Source organism: Antechinus flavipes, chromosome 3 (assembly GCF_016432865.1).
Source record: "Antechinus flavipes isolate AdamAnt ecotype Samford, QLD, Australia chromosome 3, AdamAnt_v2, whole genome shotgun sequence".
In the NCBI taxonomy this organism is placed as follows: domain Eukaryota; kingdom Metazoa; phylum Chordata; class Mammalia; order Dasyuromorphia; family Dasyuridae; genus Antechinus; species Antechinus flavipes.
This window is the reverse complement of record NC_067400.1, coordinates 289,515,661-289,532,165: the sequence shown is the minus strand read 5'-3', so window position 1 is coordinate 289,532,165 and position 16,505 is coordinate 289,515,661. Positions and strand designations below refer to the sequence as shown.

Sequence of the window (16,505 nt, the reverse complement as noted above, 5' to 3'; positions counted from 1 at the left end):
ACAATGATGAGCAAAACATGCATGGTTATATCTGTTCTATTCCACAAATTGTCTTTGGTTAGGATCATTCTAAGAAATGGTATGTTTTATTTAACATGTATTGGACTACCTGCCAGCTAGGGGAGTGGTTGGGGAGAGGGAGGGGAAAATTTGGAACAAAAACTTTTGCAAGGGTCAATGTTGGAAAAATTACCCATGCACATCCTTTGCAAATAAATAAAAAAAAATAAATACATTCCTTGTAGCTATGAAAAATTAACCAAGTGGAGTATATTGCAAGTTTGGTTATAAACTTTGGTCCATATCAATAAATAGTTTTATAAAAAGAGACAGATGAGTCTCTTTGCTAATAAAAGCTATATTGATTGAAAAAAAAATGGTATGTTTTTGTCACCCTCTCCCTTGAGTATTCTTATTATCACCTTCCAGACAGATTGATAATATGAACAGACAGTAGTGCTAAATAATTTTGCATTGATAGACAGTCCTCAGTGTGTAGGTGGTCTTAGTTATATCTCTGCTGTCTCTGGAAGAGGTCATATCCTAAAATCTCTGGAGATGTTCCAATTATTGCACTGACTACCAGTGAAGCAATCCACTAATCCAGGTTGGAATGGAATCAATCAAGAAAACTAGGAAGTTTTCTTCTATTCTGTCCCTATGCTATTTTGTCCTTCCATCTTCTTCAAGTGTCTGACTCTTTTTTGCTCTGGTCTATTCCATTCAAATGTACCATATATACATTAATGTCACAAAGAGATAGCTAAGGCTTTGTAAGTGGTAAATCTGTACCATAAAACATGTTTTGTTTTGTTTTTTAAAAGAGGTGCTAAATAATTGTATGGACCTATATACATATATTCTATTTAACATATATAAGTGAAAGGAAGCTTATAGTAAAGTAAGGTATGTCTTTACCTTCCACAATTAGAAGACATGAGTCCTGGTTTCTGTCCCCGTCTCCATCACTGGTCTGAAGTCTATCTTCAGTTCTCAAGTGAGGATAATAATACTTGTCACATACCTCACAAGAGTGTTGAAAGAATGATGGAATTAATGGCCATTCTGCAATCTGAGCTCTTGCAGAAAAGGTGCCAAGTCTCAATATAATGCCACTTTGCATTTGTCAAGAACCTTTCTCAGTGATATTCCAGAAGGCATTATCTTATGGAAATGCTTATTATAAACACTTAAAGCAAGTAAATCACTTAGCCTTTCCATTTAACAAGTATTTCCTTAATGCTTATTATCTTCCAGTCTTAAGTGCAACATCCTTGAAGATAGAAAGTACTCTAAACAGTAACCATTTCATACCAAGACTCATAAAATCACATCATATATAGTTCAACTTCCCACCCAATACAGGAATTCTGCCTACTACAATATTTATTAAATGAACAAATGAGGCAGATTAGAGGACAAAATTGTCAGTTGTTAAATTAGCAGAAAGACAAGACATGATGTAGGAGGAAAAACAGTGGATATGGATTCAGTAATCCTGGATATAAATTCTGATTCTGCTAGTTTCTAGTTACTTGGACAATCTAATTTACTCCCTCATCAATTGTAAGGGGGTCTGGAGTAGATAACTGCTAAGGTTTATCTAACTTCAAATTAAACTTAAATGAAGAATCAAACACTATTGATTAGTGCATTATCAAACAATAAATTAAGCTCCTACTATGTGCCAGGTGCTGTGCTAAATGCTGAGATATTAAGGCAAAAGGCATTTCTACTCTGCAGAAGCTCTTCTAACAGAAGACAACACGTAAACAATTGGATACAAAGAAAATGCAGGATAAAAGGCGTAATAAACATAGGGGAATCATAAGAGAGGACCATGCAAAGCACAGAGCTAAACAGTAGGGATATCTACAAAAGCAAAAATGAAACTGTCCTTGCCCTAAGGGAATTTGCATTTTATCTATGAAACAATTAAACGTTTTTCCTTTTGGTCTAGACCTAGAGCATAACATAGGAGAACAGAAATCAGAAGTGAATATATAACAAAGGTAACAAATGCTAAAAGAATGCAGAGAAAAGAGACAGCCATCATTTTCATACACAAAAGATATACAAGGTAATTTGGGGTGGGGGAGAAGAGGATACTAGCAGATGGAAATATTAAATCAGCCTATTGCCTCTCTCTCCATCCTTCTTATCCCTTTCCTCATGGAAAGGCCTCCTATAGGTCTTAATATGTCTACTGAGCTGAGCTTTGATGGAAACTAGGTATTCCAGAAGGCAAGGTTGAGGAGGGGGACAGAAATAGAAACAGAAATGGAAGATAGCATGTCACTGAGGAGAGAAAGAATGGTAATTGGGTTAAATATAGAGACAATTAAAGGCTGTAATGAATAATAAGCCTGAAAAATGAAGTAGTAAATGAATTCTTTCTTATTCCTAAAATCTATCTTACCTCTTTCCCATTATGTTCTATAATGCTGACCATAATTTATGCAGGTTTATTGAAACAACCTGTTGCCTCCTCTTCCCTTTTTTTCCACCTGTTGAATTCCTATCCATCCTTCAAATCTCAACTCAAATGCCACCTCCTCCAAAGGGCATTTTTTGAATCACCAGATGATGATAATCTTCCCTCTCAGATATTTCAGAACATTTTGTTTTTTGATGATAACCTTCCCTATCAGAAATTTCAGAACATTTTGTTTTTTAAATGTCTCTCATACTTAATGATGTAATAGCATGCATTCTAGTCGTGTATGTGTTTATGAGTTGTAGCCCTTTTTGAGGGCAGTTCTCCCCTTGAAAGGGTAGTTTCTAGGGGAAATATTGCAGTAATCCTGAGGTCCCTTGTCCTTATCATTCTAACAATCTGTCAATGCCTTAGCTCAGAAGAAATAAGAGATGTACAAAGCTAGAAAGTCCACCTCAAATGTTCCCGGAGACTATTTGTAGCAGAATATCCTGAGCTTGTATTGTGTTGTGTGACATAGCCACACCATAACTCAACTCTAACATAGTGATGTCATTTTGGTTCTCTTTGAGAACAAAAGATACCAGCTGAGAAAGGAACAGAGGAGTAAACTCTTTGAGAGTTTAACAGAGATAATTTATGTTTGTAAAGCAGATTACAGTTAAAAAGTGATTCTGTATATTCCAACTCATTAAAAAACATGTGAAGTATTATTCTTATTTTACAGATGAGGAAATTAAGTATCAGAGTAGTGAAATGGTCAGTCAGTGACAAATTCAAAATTGAACTTCATCCTTCTGACTTCAGCTGCAATATTCTACCCACTCTTGTTTCATCTGTTATGTATCTTATCCTTTAAACTGTAAGGTCCTTAAGTGCAGAGACTTAAAATTTTTATACTGCTGATAGCATTTAGCAACTTTAAAATGTAAGAAATGTAGAAGTTTGATAGCTAGAAAGCACCTAGAATATTTCAAATGGAGCTGAATATCTCACTGTTGTGAATATTCCTTCCCACAATGAATATTAATGCCTGCTTATTCAGTGCAACTCTTGCCCATGGCCTCCCAGAAGTTCACTACAGGGCATCCATGCAACATGTCAGAGGCTAGACTAGTGAAGATACAATGGAGTATTTGAGCTATCCATTATCTTCTGCCTTTGCCACATAGCCTATTTTCTTCTGCCACTAAAACATAGCTTTAGATTTCAGGAGGATCTTGAATTTTTGTTTTGTTTTGAATATCAGGATAACCACATTATTTCAACATAATTGGTCTCTTTTGTAATTCTAAGTATTTCATTTTGTACATTTTAAGACATTCCGAGAAGGGATCCATAAGCTTTACCAGACAGCCAAAGAGACCCACAATGCAAAAAGACAAAGATTCCCCTGCTTTCCTCTGACCTCTTTTGCTCCAGTTCTTTAACATTTTTCATTTATTAAATGTTGTTAACCACCAGCTACCTCTCCATTGTTACCTTTGTGATACCCATTTTCTTTTCTTTTTTCTTTTTTTATTTTATTTTATTTTATTTTTTGTGATACCCATTTTCAATACTTTTTTAAGACTCACTGACACATAAGAATTTTTAAAACTATCTAGTTCAAGTCTCTCATTTTGCAATTAAGTCAACTCATTCCTCTGAAGTAGAGATTTTGATGAGGTGTGAGAATTGGGGTTGGAGATCCCCTGTAGTGGGAGGTGCAGGTTCTATGTGAAAGAATTCACAAACCTGAAATCTGTGTGGTAAAAAGGGATTTATTGGCACTGAGAAGCCAGCTTGCTAGGAAGATAGACTTTTTAGTGGGCAAGGAATATAGCAAAGGTGGATTACACTGAGAAGATATCTTCAACAGTGGGCAAGGTCCTGTGTAGTATGTCTGTGAAGAAAGGTTGACTAATCCTTGATTATATCCCGTAAATCTTGGTCTGGAGGCTGGAAGCAGTTTGGGCTACTCAACAGAACACTTATTAGGCCGAGATCTCCAATTGAATAAAATCACTTATTGAGCTACTGGGTCCTTGGCCACAATCTCAACTGAGTGAGACCATTTAACTAGATTCCCTGAGGGTGAGCCTCTCCCAGAGGAGAGTTTGGCCAGTTTCAGGGTTCACTCCCATCATTTTCCCCCAAAAGATCCCATTTTACATCAATTTTATTCCATACCAATCTTAGGAGCCTTGAGTAAAAAGCAAGTTTAACATAATTTAAATATATTTGTTTATGTATACATACATGCATGCATACACACACACACACACACACACACACATATATATATACATTTGCTTCACATATACATATTTCTATCTTCAGCCTTCTCTCTATTTCCACTTTCTATTTTCTTCCTTCCTACTTATTTACCTACCTACCTTTTCCTTCCTTCCTTCCTATCTATCTATCTATCTATCTATCTATCTATCTATCTATCTATCTATCTATCTATCTATCTATCTATCTATAACTCCAGCTACCTTTGCTAATGGAAGGGAACACTGATGCTTCTTTCAGACTAAACTATCACTTAGAATTGCACTGGGAATGTATTATATGACTTTCTTGCTATGACCTTACCTATGATATTACATTTAACTAATATAAAGATGAGTTTGTGTGCTCTGAATATACATACTAGGGGGTATGTTTAACCCCTTCACATTTTAAAGATAAGGAAACTAAGGTCTAGAGAGGTCAAGTAACAGGTAAACACTTTATTGACAGATCGTCAAACATAACTAAGCCAGGTCCTAAAACAGAGCTGACTGGTAGGTAAGCCCTTACTGAAAATCTTTGGAGTCCGGTAGTACTAGAAACTGAAGAGGTAGGAGAAGAGGGCTCACAGCTATCCATCTATTCCATCTTCTCTGAATACATATTTTATACACACACACACACACACACATAAACATATATGACATATAATCTATATAAAAAATCTGTTATAAGTTTTCTTAACTGGGATTCTGGTAATCAGAAGAGACAGGTAAGTCAGGAAGCTTCTGGATATTTTGTATTGAAGCCTCTCCCACAGTTATTAAGAGAGTATTGAGAACAGAAAGAGAGTGTTACGAGGAACATGAGAGAAAGTGAATCGTGACATAACAATGTCAAAGCTGAGAGTGCAAGTCAGTATCTGTTCCTGTGAAGTTCAAGTGATGATGCAAGGTTAATTTGAGAATTTTGATACCAAGGAGTTTGTGGATGACTATGTGTGTGTACACACATACACACACACACACATACACACACACATAAATAAATAATTTGAGTATAGCAATGACATCCCTGACAAATTTTACACCAAAAAAGGCATCATTCTAAGTTCCCAGAAATCTCTTGCTTGGATAAAAGAGGGGCAATACTCATTAGAAGAAAATGCAACTGAATTCACAAGATACATGACTTGTCAGGGCTTGTATTATGCTGGTTTTACCTTCAGGAATCCAATAGTCACTTCTATGTCACAATGGGTATTAGAACAGGTAATAATTAAACACAAATATAAAGTAGTAACCAAAAGAATAACTGATATAACTTGTATATTAAATTCAAATTACCTTATTTCTGGAGTTTGTATAGGACTTTATGAGCTTTATATATTCTATTTGGACTATTTCATTTAATTCTATAGCCATCAATCAAATACTTACTGAGAAAATATATAAACTAGGTTCAAAACTATATAATTACATAAATGTATATATGCATGTATATAAATACCATGTATAATATATTCCATTATATATAAATATTATATATTACATATGTAAAATAGTATATAATACATAAAAATATTGTGTGCTAAGAGCTCAGAAGAATCATGAGTTATTACACATCATATATGTCAATTAAATTAACCAATTATACACCATATATACCAATTAGCTAACCAATACGTAGCTATAAGGTTCCAACTTTGCAACAAGAATTAAAATTTTAGAATTCTCCAGGGACCCACACAAAGAATATAAGACATGCTCTGTGCTTTCAGGAGGTTTGGAGTATAGGTGACAAACCAAGCATGCACAAAATAATGAAGATTTAATATTCTCTGTAGTATAAGTAATAAGTACCTCAGAAATTCAGAAAGAACAGAGATCAATATTAGCTAGGGTCATAGAGGAAGAAAGTTTTATGAGGCCTGAGCTGTGCTTCCAAAGATTTGGGGGTAGAGAGAGAAAATTGAAGATGTGTTAGACAGTAGTAAATAATATTAGTAATAGCATTGTATTATTAGATATTATAGTTGTTTTCTATTACAGCATTACATATTCTACAATTCTATTCTATTATAGTATTATATATCATATAAAGCACAATATATAATTATATTCTATTTTAGCATTACATATTACATAATATACATTATATCTTATATAATCAGTGCATTAAAACAACTTTATATGTGTTATATCATTTGATCCTCACAACAACCCATAGATACTATGGTTATTATTATTCCTATTTTACAGATAAGGAAACTGAAGATCAAAGAAATAACTGACTTATGCATGGTTACATAGTTACTAAGTATCAGGAGTGGAATTTGAATCAACATCTCTTCTGGCTTCAAGTCCAGAGCTCTTTACAACATTGCCTCTTTGGCCACCATGTTTCCAGATACATAGACCAAGCTCTAGAGGAGTTAACCTTTCAGGATCAGAACTCTCATTCTCGTCCCCTATTTCTTGCATCCATCTACATTAATGCTTACTTCACTTCTCTCTAGGCCTAGAACTCTAGCCATGCTTCTAAAATATATATATCCTGATTTACTCCCTTAAAGTTCCATTTACCATCCCTCTAACTTTCCAAACCAAAATATTCCTCCCTAGAAAGGCTTCAAATACAGGTTCAGTGATGAACCACAACTGTAATTTAACAAGTATTCTAGCTAATTTTGGGCAGATTCATTACCAAAGATGTAATATCACTGATAGAATTAAAAAACAAAAAAGCTAAACAAAAAAATCCCCAGCAACTTACAAAAGACAATTTAGTAAGAGTGGCTGCCATTTTGAGGATGGAGATTTAAAAAAGAACTTCTTTAGAAGTCAATCTGAACGGCTAGAATGACAGGGAAAGATAATGCAGAATGTTGGAGGGGATGTGGGAAAACTGGGACACTGACACATTGTTGGTGGAATTGTGAACACATCCAGCCATTCTGGAGAGCAATTTGGAACTATGCTCAAAAAGTTATCAAACTGTGCATACCCTTTGATCCAGCAGTGTCACTACTGGGCTTATATCCCAAAGAGATTTTAAAGAACAAAAAGGGACCTGTATGTGCAATAATGTTTGTGGCAGCCCTGTTTGTAGTGGCTAGAAACTGGAAACTGAGTGGATGCCCATCAATTGGAGAATGGCTGGGTAAATTGTGGTATATGAATGTTATGAAATAATATTGTTCTGTAAGAAATGACCAGCAGGATGATTTCAGAAGGCCAGGAGAAACTTACATGAACTGATGCTGAGTGAAATAAATGAGCAGGACTAGGAGATCATTATATACTTCAACAACAATACTATATGATGATCAATTCTGATGGACGTGGCCCTCTTCAGCAATGAAATGAACCAAATCAGTTCCAATAGAGCAGTAATGAATTGAACCAGCTATACCCAGCCAAAGAACTCTGGGAAATGAGTATGAACCACTACATAGAATTCCCAATCCCTCTATTTTTGTCCGCCTGCATTTTGGATTTCCTTCACAGGCTAATTGTACACTATTTCAAAGTCCAGTTCTTTTTGTGCAGCAAAATAACTGTATGGACATGTATACATATATTGTATTTAACATATACTTTAAACACATTTAACATGTATTGGTCTACCTGTCATCTGGGGGAGGGGGTGAGGGGAAAAATTGCAACAAATTTGTAATTGTCAATGCTGAAAAAAATTATACATGCATATATCTTGTAAATAAAAAGCTATAAATAAAAAAAAAAGCCAGTCTGAAGTGCTAGACTTGGAATTGAGAAGACTCAAGTTTAAATCCTGCTTCAGACATGTTAATAATTGTAATATTCTAGGAAACTTCCATTATTGCATTTGTTATATGGGAAGAATAATAAAACCTTTCCTACATGGCTATTGTGAGGATAAAATAAAACATGCACAATGCTTTGTAAACTTAGTGTCATATTACTGCTATCTATTATTATTAATTATTATTAGCAGTAATCACTAGAGATCTGATTTAGATGGCTAATTTGGGGGATAAGTTAGAAAAAAGAATATAATTTTAGCAGGCCTGGAATTAAACTTCCACTCTGTTACTCAGAGGTATGTTAGGATCTTGGAATAGAAATAGAAATTTAAAAGTCTCATAAAACCCCTCCTTTCAGCAGGTTAGAAAAGGGAGATTTGCCTGCCTTGCAATGCGAAAACAAACCCTTAGACTTTCTGAACTCTGCTACTATACCACACTGCTCAAAGTGCATGCAACATTTCAGATAAAAGGCTTTTAGGAGTTTAGAGCACTTCTGACTCTTCTGTACTAAAAGGCTCCCCTGGTGCTTCCCAGTGGACACTAAGGTGACCCTGAATTCTCAAATGCCATGTCAATAGCGCCAAAAACAATGTCCTTCAAAGTGGAAAGGATTTAGATATAGTCTCAGAGACAGTCCTACATAAATGTCTATTATTTAAAGACCAGCCTAGTTCTGTTAGGAGGAGATCACCACCAGGGCGGTCACACAGGGTGAACTGTTTAGCCACAATAACACAGAGTATCTGAGTTACAGATTTTTGTGATCTCTGTAGAGCAAAGGCATACACAAAGAGACAAAATTAAAGATCTTTAAACTACTGAAAGTATGTCTTCTACCAAAATGAAATTTGCTATATTTCCAGTTGGTTTTACATTGCTAAAAATAATCCAAATGACATGTTTACTAAACACCTTATTGAGATCACTAAAAGCTATACCTCAAGATACTCCAGTTATTGAAGGTGATATAATATTATGAATGATTAGTTAATTAAGTTGATAAATGGTTTCTTTGATTGTGTAGGTGATTTAAGGGCCCCCAATCCAGGCTCTTAATAGCTCTTTGTCATTTAATCCAACTTTAAAAAATAGTATATTTTGACATTGGAGCCTAGACTTGCATATTAAACATCTTTAAATATAAAGACTCTCTTTAAAATCAGAATTCACTGGGGAAAATATGGTAAAATAGGGAGAGAATGATGGTAATGAAGATGGTGGCAGTGAAAGAAATATGGTCCTGCTCACCTCAAAGTTTTAGTTCTACATGAAAAACTTATTGCATTTAGAAAAACTTTTTAAGATTTGGGTTAAATGTCAAAGAGCTTTTAGAACCTGCATTCTGGGTAGTTATATCACCTACACAATCAATGATACCATATATCAACCTTAAATAATCATTCAAAATGAACAAAAGAGCTTTAGGAAAATCCTCTGAACATCACTTAGAATAGAGAATCTTAGAAACCTTTCATTACTGTAATCAGTTAATCAAATTAAGCATTTATGAAGCATAAACATCTACTCTGTACCAAGTAAGCACTGTGTAAAGTGGGGAGATACTAACTGAAAAATGCAATAGTTCCTGCTTTCAGGAAGCTTACATATTCTCGGGTGAACATGTACATACATGATTATATAAAAAATATATACACAGTAATTTGGGGAAAAGGAAAGTACTAGCAGTTGGGAAATTGGGAAAGTTTGGAGAAGGTGGTCTTTGAGTTGTCTTAAATTGCACCTGAACCATAAAAGGGGAAAATAGGAAAAGGAAAAAAATTCTCATGTATACTTCAATCTTCATCCCGAAATCTTTCTTTCTGGTACTCCATTCTTGTTAAGAGAGCAGACTCAGTAGGTGCTGGCAATTCTCAAAACAAGGAATTATAGGTATTCTGCTATTAAAAAGAATTAAGGGTCTAGTAGTTTAAGTCTAGCAACTTACTCAAATAACAGATTTTTTTCTTCAAACAATGTTTCTAAATCATTTCAGAGAAGGAAAAGAGATGGGGGAGCATGGAGATATTGAAATATACGAAAAAGATATTTTAAATCTCATTTTCCTCATTCAGTCAACATACCTCCCTTGTCTATCTCTTCAGAAAAGTAAAAAGATGTGGTTTTACAAATTACAGTGTAAATTCATAACTTCACTCTTGGCTGCTTACTTTAATATTTCAATTCTCATAGATTGTGAGCAATGAGGTTTGTAAAAAACTAAGCAATGTAGACTCTGTTAAAAAGGGTATCCCTAAACTAGATACATGAGGACCAGACTAAATTTTACTGAAAAGCTAATCATTACTTCAACATTATGCAAAATAATCACTGTTTTAAGATATTTAAAACCAAGATTCCTTTCTTTCCAATTCCATCTTCATATTTATCCTTGACAAATTTCCCATAAAATCTAGGGAGAGGGGGTGTGGAATCTAATTTCTCTGTGATCACAATGTGAATCTAACAAGTGAGTTTTTAAAGTTTCATTACATCATAGACTTCTATCTACATTATAGATCTAGGTTCAGGATCTATACTTATTTAGTCAAACTAATTTTTAAAATTTCAAATTCCTACAGTCAATAAAAATTGAACCTTGAAAAATCCTGACATGCAAACCAATAAAAGGAGTCATAGTTTTATAGATTTAGTGATGAATGGGATCTTGGTGGACAGTTTTTCCAGCCCCCTCATATTAAATATGAGAAGCTAAAGCATAGAGAAATCAATGAAGCCAGACAGATATGTTTAATATGGATCTATGAGCTCTCAGGAGGACAACAGCTATGATGAACATGGTCAAAGGCCAAAGTTTCCAAAGAGTGAAAACACATTCATCAGATTTTGTACTCTATGGCTTCCTTAGGTTTAATTTTTCTGGAAAAGGGTGGGTGTATAAATTGTGTCCTAATGCCAAGAGAAAAGGGAGACAATACTTATTGGGTCTATATCCCAAAGAGATCATAAAAAAGGGAAAAGGATCCATGTGCAAAAATGTTTGTATAAGCCCTTTTTGTAGTGGCAAGGAAGTGAAAACTGAGTGGATGCTCGCCAGTTGGGGAATGGCAGGATAAGTTATGGTATATGAATGTGATGGAAAATTATTGTTCTATAAGCAGAATGATTTCAGAAAGTTTTGGAGAGACTTACATTAACTGATGATATGTGAAGTGAGTAGAACCAAGGGAACATTGTAAACAACAAGAGTATGTGATGATCAACTGTGATGGATTTGGCTGTTTTCAATAATGAGATAATTCAGGTAAATTCCAATAGATTTGTGATGGAGAGAGCCATCTGCATCCAAAAAGAGACCGAGTATGGAGACCGAGTATGGATCATAACAGAATTTTAACCTTTTTTATTGTTGCTGTTTGCTTGCTTTTTTTCTTTCTCATTTTCTTTTGTTTTTTGATCTGATTTTTCTTGTGCAGCATGATAAAAATGAAAAAATGTTTAGATGATTTGCACATTTAATTTATGTTGGATTATTTGCTATCTAGGGGAAGGGTGAGCAAGAGGGAAGGAGAAAAATTTGGAACACAAGGTTTTGGAAGGGTGAAAGCTAATATTAAATTAAAAAAAAATAAAGGGAGACAATTTTTTTTTTCTGGGAGCCACAGTTTTGACAACCAGATGAATAGGCAAAACACTAATAAAAGTGCTTCCAAGGGGTTAGATGTACAACCATCCTCCTGCCCCTGAATTCTGGAGTCTAGAAATATTGTATTCGAAAGTTGAGTCAAAATGTGTACCTCTAGAAGGACACGAATAATTTGCTATGGTAGATATTATAGGAATTGTAATTGCTTTTTTTCCCCTTTATAGCTGGACAAAGTTGTTGAAAAACAGAAAGAGTCTTACAAACGAATGCTTGAACAGCTTTTGATAATAGGAAAAGCTCACAGACAAACAATACTGGAGTTAGAGGAAGAAAAAAGAAAACATAAAGAATACGTGGAAAAGAGTGATAAATTCATAAATTTGATGGAAAAAGAGCAGGAAAGGTAAGCTTTTATTCTAAAATAGCATTAAAATACTTTAAAATCTTAAAACTAAACAGTGGAGTCACGGCTGTATCCCATCTTAACATTCCACACTGACTTTTTTTTTTTTAAAGTACCAGGAGTTATGTTACACTGAAAGTAGAACCTTCTCCTGGTACTCTTAAATAAGTGATAGTAGAACTTTGGAATATATTTACAGTCAGAATTATTCATTTCTACTGTATGAGGATGTATTCTGATGGAAGTGGATTTCTTCGACAAAGAGAGCTAACTCAGTTTCAATTGATCAAGGATGGACAGAAGCAGCTACACCCAAAGAAAGAACACAGGGAAATGAATGTAAACTGCTTGCATTTTTGTTTTTCTTCCTGGGTTATTTATACCTTCTGAATCCAATTCTCCCTGTGCAACAAGAGAACTGTTCGGTTCTGCACACATATATTGTATCTAGGATATACTGTAACCTATTTAACACAGGTTACTGCTTGTCATCTGGGGAAGGGGGTGAAGGGAGGGAGGGGAAAAATCGGAACAGAAGTGAGTGCAAGGGATAATGTTGTAAAAAATTACCCTGGCATGGATTCTGTCAATAAAAAGTTATTTTTTTAAAAAGAGAGAATTATTCATTTCTATGAATAAAGACAAAATTAAGGGTACTTTAGAATCTAGTAAATTGATGTTATTTATTTTTCTCACAAAATTGCACAGAAAATATATTCAAGAATGCCATAGAAATGAGAGTGCAATAAGTGATTTCTTCTATTTTATCCATTTGAAATTCTGTAGTCAGGGATAGTAAGAAAGCATAGTAGATAAACTCATCTTCCTGAGTTCAAATCCTGTCTCAGAAGCTTGCTAGTTGTGTGACCCTGGGCAAGTAACTGAAACATGTTTCCCTTAGTTCCTTCATCAATAAAATGAAATGGAGGAGAAATGACAAACTACTCCAGTATCTGCCAAGAAAACCCCAACTGGGGTCATAGAGTCAAACAAGACTGAAAAAGACTGAACAGCAACAATCCTGTAATCAATTGGCAACAGATGGTACTACAGTAAGGTCTACTCAAATACAAAAGAATTGGCAAGAGATATGAGCCTTCACTGCCAACAATTCCCATGTCCTTCACACATCTGGCATACTTTTGCATTCTCAGAATAGGTTTATTATCTACTCAGGAGTTTGTGGTGGCCTTGTAAACTGGCTTAAATGGATTTTTAAATGTAAATTGGACCTGAGTTTAGAAAGAAAAAGAGACAAACAAGAGACAGAGAGACAGAAACAGACAGAGAAAGGGAGGGAAGAAGAGAGGAAGGGAGGAGAAGGAGAGGGAAAAGGAAAAGGAGAGAGAGAAAGTAAAGGAGGGAGAGAGAGAGAGACAGAGAAAGAAAGGAAGGAAGGAAGAAGGAGAGAGAGAGGGAGGGAGTGAAGCAAGGAAGAAAGGAAGGAAGGGAGATCTGGTAGCAAGGAGATTTTTTTTCTTAATCATCACAATATTACATTTACCATCTAAATAAAGAGTATTATATTAAATATTATTTTGAACCCCCATAGTTTGTGGCATTCATGTCCTCATTTAGCTTTAACAGTTTTCTAGCAATAATCTGTTGATATAATCTTTAATGTCTCATCATGAATGTTTATTCAACACTGCCAAAATGGTGACCCAGGGGGCACCACGAATCATGGGTTGTCACTGCCTTGGGACTAGCTATGTTAACAGAGATAAGGTAATTGAGATTTTGAGAGGGTAGGAAACAACCCTCAAATGCATGATTCTAATGTCTACTGTTTCATGACTATTAGCATCTAGTTCTGAAAGGTATCATAGCTTTGGAGACTGTCTAAAAGTCAGTAGGTTGGAGAATGGCTGAATAAGTTACGGTATATGAATGTTATGGAATATTATTGTTCTATAAAAAACGATAAGCAGGATGATTTCAGAAAGGTTTGGAGAGACTTACATGAACTGATGTGAAATGAGCAAAACCAGGAGATCATTATACACTTCAACAATAAGATTATACGATGATCAATTCTGATGGACATGGCTCTCTTCAACAATGATATTGATTGAGGCCAGTTTCAATGATCTTTTGATGAAGAGAGTCATCTAAACCCAGAGAGAAAACTGTGGGAACTGAGTGTGGAACATAACCTAGAATTTTCATTTTTGTTGTTGTTGTTGAATGTTAAGCATAATGGGCAGATGGGACAAATTTAACTTAGAAAGCTGTGTGAAAGAACAGAATATATATATTTAAAGTAAGCAGACAAAAATATTAGATGGGCTTTGAGTGTGCAACTTAGAATTAACTCAAAAGGGATATTTCTGCAATTGAAAGTGCAATAACATCTCACATGTAAGATTTTTTTGACCTTTTGATGGATAAAAATTAGCAGTTTCCTTCAACTTGGAGAAGTCATTAAACTTAATGTCACCTAGAAGGTAAAGGAAAAAAAAAATTATTGAAGAAAGTCTTTCCCTCCCTGGACTGCTACTGGAAAAGATAGGAGAACACTATATATCATTTGCTTAGGAACAACTTCCAGATGGAAATGTTTGGGTGTGAGAATGTAAACCTATTCTCCACTCACATGATGCATAGATAATTTCTCCTTGGCTTCCTCTGTATCACATCATGAGTCACACATCTTGGAATTTTGAGCACGTGCCTCCTTTTTCAGGTTCACTGCAAATACTGAATCCTACATACATGGTTTTAACCTTTTCTAAGTCTTTCTGCATCATACTATGAAAATAAATTCTACATAACCTACTAATATGAAAGAGAAAAAAATGAAAATGTTTTTTAAAGTTTTAAAGCTTTCAGATAAACAGGTATAGAACTACAACTAAAAGAAATTAGAGATCCTGACTTTTTTCTTGGTAATGCTATGAAATATAAAGCATCCACAAAGAAGCTACTCAAAATGCTATTACATTTTATTTGGGCTATTTCTGGTCAAGGACTCAACCAGTCCTCCCCAGAAGCATTAACAAAACTGATCCCTTAAGAGAAATTTAATTCTCTCCAAAATTTAAGTGATATTAATTACATAGAAAAAAAAATTCAGATTTCCATACTAAAGAAAACAAAAGATTTAAATGAATTCTGAGTATTTTATGGAACATTTGCTATGTGCCAGGTGCTGTGCTAGAAGCTGAAAATAAAGATAAAAATAAAACAATGCCTGTCCTCAAGGAATTTAGATTCTACTGAGCTTATAAATTCAACATATAAATCCATAAGTAAATATGAAAACTATAATAAACAATTTTTTTGGAGGAGAAAAGCAGTAACAGGGGATGGGATCAGATAAGACCTCTTACCTGATCTAGTGACAAGTGACAAATAACTTATATTTTGAGAGAAAATTGTGGATAGAGAAGTTAGGACTCAAATTTTTTAAAAAATTAAATGTTTAAAAAATTTTTGTTTGTATGTAATTGAAAAAAAATGAAACAAAAAGTAAATATAAGACAAAAAGAAGGGTTATCTTATCCGGGAAATGAAGGCTATAGAATGTTTGAGAGACAAGGCTCTCACTTTTCTCAGAAAGGAAAAAAGAGAAAAGGCAGTTTATGCAAAGACAGAAAGGTAAGAGATGAAAAATTCTGTGCCAGGAATAGTAATTAGAAGAGTTTGACTAGGTCATAGCATGAATAAGGAGGAGTAAAATGAAAATGCTTTGGAAAAGCAGAATTTCCAGATAAATTTTTTTATTTGGTACTAATTTTCTATTTGTGGCATCTTAGGCAAACCACTAAACATGAACCCCAGTTTTCTCATGTGAAAAATGATAGGGTTGGCCTAAATGACCTTTAAGGTTCCTTTTAGCTCCGAATTTTTGATTCTATGAACTATATGACCAAAATCCTAAAAAATACAGCAAAAGTTTACCATGATTATGTGTAGCATTTATGAATATCTGCCTGGAAATAAAATAAAAACTAAAAAACACTTTATTGAGGTGGCTAATGAGACCTTAGAGGATGTAATAATGGATTTCAGATTAAGGCTAAATTTCTGTTTTCTTTGGAGAATTCATTTT

At 34.4% G+C, this 16,505-nt stretch overlaps 2 protein-coding genes across 7 annotated transcripts in view; one reads left to right on the top strand and one right to left on the bottom strand.

Annotated features, from left to right (window-relative positions):
• The window catches only part of CMSS1 (cms1 ribosomal small subunit homolog), a 402,077-nt gene that overhangs the window by 264,338 nt on the left and 121,234 nt on the right, over positions 1-16,505 (bottom strand). The gene's annotated exons all lie outside the window — the stretch shown is intronic.
• The window catches only part of FILIP1L (filamin A interacting protein 1 like), a 334,108-nt gene that overhangs the window by 203,661 nt on the left and 113,942 nt on the right, over positions 1-16,505 (top strand). For all 6 annotated transcript variants that reach the window (XM_051985183.1, XM_051985178.1, XM_051985180.1 and 3 more), the window contains one exon: positions 12,273-12,451. In XM_051985183.1, coding sequence (XP_051841143.1) covers positions 12,273-12,451 — 179 coding nt within the window. The remainder of the gene's footprint in view (positions 1-12,272; positions 12,452-16,505) is intronic.